The 7,234-nt window shown below is 38.9% G+C and overlaps 1 protein-coding gene across 5 annotated transcripts in view; it reads right to left on the reverse strand.

Moving 5' to 3' along the window:
• Nucleotides 1–7,234, reverse strand: part of LOC110054701 (Fanconi anemia group I protein-like) — a 69,094-nt gene that overhangs the window by 32,559 nt on the left and 29,301 nt on the right. For all 5 annotated transcript variants that reach the window (XM_089287258.1, XM_089287254.1, XM_089287248.1 and 2 more), the window contains 4 exons: nt 3,990–4,079; nt 3,804–3,882; nt 3,438–3,495; nt 219–301 (listed from right to left, as the gene is read on the reverse strand). In XM_089287258.1, the coding sequence (XP_089143384.1) occupies nt 219–301; nt 3,438–3,495; nt 3,804–3,882; nt 3,990–4,079 (310 nt within the window). The remainder of the gene's footprint in view (nt 1–218; nt 302–3,437; nt 3,496–3,803; nt 3,883–3,989; nt 4,080–7,234) is intronic.

Genomic DNA, 7,234 nt, shown 5'->3' on the forward strand with positions numbered 1-7,234 from the left:
TGAAAATTTTATTCAGTTTAGCATCCACCAAGCAGGCAGGTGTCACTAACGAACACACAAAAAAATAATCTTAACAGCAACAAGCAAGTCAATAGACTCTTTTAGCTCCTTATGGATTTGTGCACACACGATAGATACACATCAATCTAATGCACATACAAGAATACTTTCATCCTTAATAATGAATAATTTATTCTTATTTAAACTATAAAACGTACCAAAAATCTTGGGACCAAATGCATCCATTAGAGTAAAGCCCAGCTGCACTAGTCCCTGGGTCACATGATCCCAACCAAACAAGCTACAATGAAGAGGCAACAGATTACAAACTTCGCCAGTTACATAGTAGTATGACAAAGCCCTATTTCAAAGCTGGCATCACAATTTTCCTTACAATTTTGTGGTATATTTTTCTGCAAATTTTATTAAAATGAATTTTTCATTCCTGTTAATTGACTGCATAAATTCATTATCAAAAAATTAAGAAGTTTGGATAAATCACTGAGCAGTACTGTGCTTTGAAGAAATATTAAAGAGAGGACATGAAAATGTAAGTAAATGTAACCAAAGCGACAACATAAAGTAAGCAAGGATTTTACCCCATACCAGTATATATGTAATACACACCCTGTACCATCATTACAGAAAAAATCCTCTAAATCAATGGCATTATACACAATACAATATAATATTATACATTGTCTACAATCATGGACAAAAGTCTTTGGGACACCTACATAATGTAACAAATTATCTGTGTTTTACAACTGAAGTTTGAAAAAGTGCTGCTATACTTTTAAAAACTGTTGCTGTTCCCCTTCCCCACCCAATACAATGTTTAAATCAGGTAAAATTGCTGGTTCTAGTCTACAACATTGTATGTGGGGTGGGGGGCGAGGTTAAGCAGGTGAAGTTTTATTTGTGTCTGGCATGTGGGCAAAAGCGCCAAAAATGCAAATTTGTGCCAAGACTTTTGTCCATGGTTGTCTGAATTTCAGTTGAGAAATAGAATGTCACTCTTCAGTGGTTTTTCACGGTCTAAATGTGTTTTTTTCTCCACTCTGTGAATAGATTGTGATACAATGAGTATTTTTGAGCTATTTTGTGGTTTACATGTAAATGTACTAACACTTTTTTCTTTTTTTCAATTTTTCCCAACACAAATGCATGGTGTAAATCGGGATTTGTTCTGCAGTACCTCATACTTGCGCGTGCAGTAGTTGAAAGGACAAACATGGTTAACACTGAATGACAATAACTGCTGTCAAACAGCGAGCAAAAGTCTTTTATTTTTTTTAAGGAAAAGAGAAGATTTTCACCCTGGGAAGGCATGCAGGAAGGTTAAATTTTGAAATCATCTGTAGCATGAATAGATACATGCAGTGAGCAGGCATCGTAAACAATAATTTTGTCCAAAGGGTACCGAATATTAGAAAGTTGTTTCCAGGTGCTGGAAATCATTTCCCTTTATTTGTTTATGAAACAATGTTGTGTGACATTTTTTAGTGTTGTGGACAATGAGTTGGTCACTTCTTATTTGCATAACTCAACAGTACTCAGCAACAGTACTCACTTTAAAACCTTAAAATCCACCTACTTTTCAAAAGCTCACATTTAAGACATGTTAAAGTGAAATGTGTTTGGCAATCAATCTTTCTACACCTTTATGGCTGGGAAAAACTTAATTTTGAGTTCTGCAAGCACGGTACTCACTTTCCATTGTTAAGAATTGTTTTTAAGTCAACTCTTCCACACTGAATCAAGTGAGTATTGTTGCATTAATTTTACTGCCAGCCTACTGTGACGTGACTTCTGTGGAATAATTTCGAAGTAGTACTATAAATCTCGTGTTGAAAAGTATTTTCGTTGGTTTTCTTAGTTGATACATGTACTTTGAAAATATTGATGAAACACTGTCTTTCTTTGCCACTAAGGACTGTGCAATGACCAATGAACGCTGACGTCACTAACTGAAGAGTATAGCGCCTCAGTTTCCTTAAACGCACTGTAATAACTGTTAAGGTGATCGATCACTGAGATTGACTGACTAAATTTGTCCTTTACATACTTGAAGTATCTGGAAAACCATACAGTACAATGTAAAGAATTTGTTAGATCTCTAAATCAAGTGATGCCGTTATCACTGCCATCACATACAAAAGTTTCTATATTATTTAAGATCAACACCTTTCCTACTGTGTCCAAAACCACTGAAAAATATGGAAAAGCCATGTCAAAGCTGTTAGAAATGCATTTCTAATCTCAGATGTTCACATTCTCAGGTTCTAAATGCACTTAGGGCTAAAAAACATCCTAATTGTGCATTTTTCCACGAGACGTGAAAATCAGACAATCATGGACAAAAGTCCTTGGGACACTTATGTAAAGTAACGAATTATATGTGTTTTACAACTGAAGTCTGAAAAAAGCACTGCTATACTTTTAAAGTGCCTATGAAGTAAAAAATAATTGCTGCTTATTTGAAAGGCTTTTCAAAGTAAAGAAGAATGGCATTTCCCTTTTTAGAATATCTTTTTTCGTTCTAGAGATATTTACGTTTTTGTATTATGCAAATGAGGAAATTGATGACGTGATAAGTGGTTCCACTTGAACAGTAGAACACTGAATCAAGAATATCTCTAGGAATATTGGACCAGTGTTCTTCAAACTTGGCACCACAAATGTGCATCACAAAAGAAAGAGAATGACACCTTCTGTGTTGTTGCCATGGCAACACTTTTGGCTCCAGTCTCTTTCTGTGAAAAACCAAATATGCCAATTTGCGACCCTTTGAAAACAGACAGAGGGTCTTGCTCGGAACACATATGATTCCCATGTTGTCTTAACTCTCCCCATTAGATTGTTGGGAGTGGATGATCCTTGTTTAAGATAAAATCTGGTAATGTTAGTTTTAATTGAAACAGGATCAGCGGCATAACTGTTGTCATGGCGACGGCACGACGGGTGTCATTTTGTTTCTTTTGTGATATACATTTCTGGTGCCAAGTTTCAAGAACACTGCTTTAATATTTCTAGAGATATTCTTGATTGAGTGTTGAACTGTTTTATTGGAACCACCTATGACGTCATCACATAATAAAAAACGTGAATATCTCTAAAATGAAAAAAGATATTACAATAAGGAAAACGCCATTCTTCTTTACTTTGAAAAGCCTTTCAAATCAGCAGCAATTATTTTTTACTTCATAGGCACTTTAAAAATGTGTTGCTGTTCCCCTTCTTCACCCAATACAATGTTGAAAATCAGGTGAAATTGCAGGATCTAGTTTTCAACATTGTATGTGGGGTGGGGGGGGGGAGGTTAGGCAGATGAAGTTGTATTTGTATCTGGCATGTGCACAAAAGTGCCAAAAGTGCACATTTACCCCAAGACTTTTGTCCATGATTGTAGATAGTTAAATGAATCTACTTTGTACCTGTTCTGAACTGTTTCCAGAACTTGTTCCTGAACAGAGGAACATGCTGGAATATTTTCTGAAATACAAAATTAAACCTTTTCAGTGATTAAAAATACAAGCCTGAGTAGATCTGACTTAGGTAGTCAAAAAGACAATGTGACAAGGAAAAAAACCATTAGAGGTAAGAAACGTTTTAAACTCAACAAAATACCTGCCAAAATGTCAATTAAATAATCAAAAAAAAACTACAGAGCAAAGTTTACACCTTAAGAATTCAAAATTGCTAATTACAACCCCCTGTATTGTTTATATCTTCCTGTTACTTTAATTTAACCATCCCCTGGTGACTTGCCTTAACCAGTAGAATCATTACAAAATAATTACCTCTAACCCATTTGGATTGTTTCCTTCTGTCTTCATCCTTAAAACTCCTTAGCACTGCTGACTTTAGAAAGTCAAATATCTGATGGTTGAATTACAGTCAGTTATTTTTTAAGTAAAATGACAAGAAGTGAAGAGGAAAATAATGAGATATATACAGTGTATATCAAGTTGACAACTCTAACTTACTGTTTCCTCAAATCTATGGATCTGTGCAATGGACAGAGCTAAGGCCATGTTGAAAGGAGTCAAAACCACACCTGGAGTACTTTGGTGAGCCTATGAGAGGTACCAATAAAATGAATATTGGGTTGAGTCATAGTCAATAGAGGGAAATGATTATGAAACCCGACAAATTTCTTTGTTGTAGACTTTTGTTCGCTTTTTTGGCCTTGACTGTGCACAAAACACAACAGTTGTGTACTCTGTACTGAGGAACTAACCAATGGAAAGGTTTTGGTTAGTATACGTAATTCATGCATAGAGTATGACATGACATGATCTTTGATGATCTTTGCTGCTTGTCAGCTCCAGGAGAAGTGCATGGAACAGCATCGCAACCTCTACACGACCTTTGTTGACCTGACCAAGGCCTTCAATACAGTCAGCCGGGAAGGCCTCTGGAAGATCATGGAGAAATTTGGCTGCCCGAGCACTTTCATCACAATCGTCCGCCAATTCCATGACGGCATGATGGCCAGAGTCGTCAACAACGGTGAACCATCCGAAGCCTTCCCAGTGACCAACGGAGTCAAACAGGGTTGTGTCCTGGCCCCGGCGTTGTTCAGCTTGATTTTCTCGGCAATGCTGTCTGACACCTTCAGGGACTGTGATCTTGGCATCAACATCAGGTACCGGTCCGATGGGAAACTGTTCAACCCCAGGAGGCTGCAGGCTGTTACTAAGGTGAAGGAAACTATTCTTAGAGACTTTCTCTTTGCTGACAACTGTGTCCTCAACGCCAGCAATGAGCAAGAAATGCAAGCGGAGATGGACAGTTTTTCTACAGCCTGCAACAACTTCGGCCTCACCATCAGCACCAAGAAGACAGAAGTAATGTACCAGCCAGCCCCGAATAAGCAGTACCACGAGCCGCAGATAACGATGAATGGTCAGATACTACAGGCAGTAGAGACTTTCACATACCTGGGCAACACACTCTCTCGCAATGCGAACATTGACGCTGAGATCAACAACAGAATCTCCAAGGCAAACAGCGCGTTCGGGAGACTGTGGGAGAAAGTCTGGGAGAGAAGGGGAATCAGCCTCAATACCAAGCTCAAAGTCTACCATGCTGTAGTCCTTACCTCTTCAGTCTACGGCTGGGAAACCTGGACTGCATACAGACGGCATGAGAAGCTGATCAACCACTTTCATCTGCGGTGCCTCCGAAACATTCTCCACATTTGCTGGCAGGACAAAGTCTTGGACGTAGAAGTCCTGAAGCAGGCAGACCTTCCCAGTGCCATCACCGTCATTTGCAAGGCCCAGCTGAGATGGGCAGGCCACGTCTCCTGCATGCCAGATGACCGCATTCCAAAGCAGCTCTTCTACAGGGAACTTTGCTCTGGCAAGTGCACACTTGGAGGGCAGCGAAAGTGCTACAAGGACAGTCTAAAAGGCTCCCTAAAAGACTTCAACATCAGCACTGAGTCCTGGGCATCTCTTGCCTCCGACAGACCCTCCTGGTGCCAACTCATCACCAAAGGAGCCCACGCAGCAGAGGAACGCAGGTCCCGTCAAGCCGAGGAGAAGCGAGCTGTACGCAAGGAAAAAGCCGCCAGCACTAACAGCACAGCCCCTACCCACTTCTGCCCTACCTGTAGGAGAGACTTCCTTGCCCGCATTGGTCTCATGAGCCACCTCCGGACACACCGTAGAAATTTATTAACAAACTAGATGTCTTTGGTCATCTTCGACTACAAAGGATGAACAAAAACATGAGTGCAAAACAAAAGACTGTGCACAGTCATGGACCCTCCAACATAAATCTTGGCATCTTTGTTTGCTCCTTTGATGTTTGCCAGGCTTCATAACTATTTCCACCTAAAAACTATGGTTGAGTGAAAGGTTAAAAACTGGAACAACTAGGGGCCAATTTTCACCTAAATATTTTTTTCATGCCAAATTCTTAATCTAAATTTTCTGTAAAAACCCTGTTAAAAACTTTAAACACGAACGTTATCCACCAAATGGTGATTTTCAAAAACAAGTCAACCACCTGCAAACTGTGATAAGCCAATTCGCATTTGTCAACGAATGAGACGAGCAGTAACAATTTTCACGCCTATCTCTAAAGAGGATATGTATTAATTTCGTTTCCTTTGTTTATCCCTTGCGTCTTGCAATTTCTCACAGAGATATGTATCTTGGCCTTTGTTGATTGTACTTGTCTCTTGAGTGATATATTAGGCGATTTTGTACAGTTTTCACGTTTCCAAATTTCCCAAATTAAGAATTAAGAATATTATTACGAAATTTTTGCTACTGCCCTCTTCTGGCACACAAGGTGATTGCCACGGAATTACTGGTGAAAATAATTGTTGATATCTGGCATGGCAGCCTTTTCAGATGCCCCTACCCTCTACTTTGAAGAGAGTTTTTCCATATTCTAGCACAACAAACAGGTTGATGAATTACCCATTTAGTTTTAGTGTATGTGTATAAGTCAAATATCCGCAATCAGCTTGGCTAGCTGAGTAAGCTTCCGCTATCATTTCTCTTTTTCCCTTTTCCTTCTTTTCCATTCATCTGCTGATTCGGTTTACAAGCTCCTGAATGTTTCCCAGCAGACTTCATCTTTCCAAATGTTAGATTTCCTATAAATATAAACAATGTACCTTTCCCGGGAAGCATTCCTGTAGCCTTCTTTGTCACAAAACTCACTGGGGAGTTCTAAGTTGCGTTTCATTGGTTGGCAGCTTGGCCACATTGACAACCACTTTAGTGGGGTGCAAAACCTGTGAATTTCTTTTGAGGCCAAAATCTTGAGGTTTATTTTTTACGTGAATTACCTCTATATAAATGAATTAATAAAGTATGTAGATTAACCCGATTTTAACGAAACTTGGCCGAAATGTTCATCAGATATTAGTGTACCAAAGTGTGTGAGGCTTTTACAAAAATTAGCCTTAATACTCAACAAAAATGATGACATCAGCATTTTTCTGAAACAAGATCTGTTAGATCTTATAACCGCACTTTTAAAATTTAACTGTTTGCTTAGCACTACCATCGCAACGCAGTGCACATTCCAAAGCAGTCCTTGATGAATCTTTTGTTACTGTAGACATCACATCACTTGATCAACACAAACTCTGTTATTTTACCATCAGTCGTAGCCGTTGTTAAATCTCTGATGACGTAATGGTCTTAATCTGGAACTTTCTTCGGGAAATGTATAGGCATGAACGATATGAGCGATATGATAATAA

The sequence above is a fragment of the Orbicella faveolata genome, unplaced genomic scaffold (genome assembly GCF_042242905.1).
Source record: "Orbicella faveolata isolate gen_17 unplaced genomic scaffold, um_ofav_v1 contig_1, whole genome shotgun sequence".
NCBI classification, from domain to species: Eukaryota; Metazoa; Cnidaria; class Anthozoa; order Scleractinia; family Merulinidae; genus Orbicella; species Orbicella faveolata.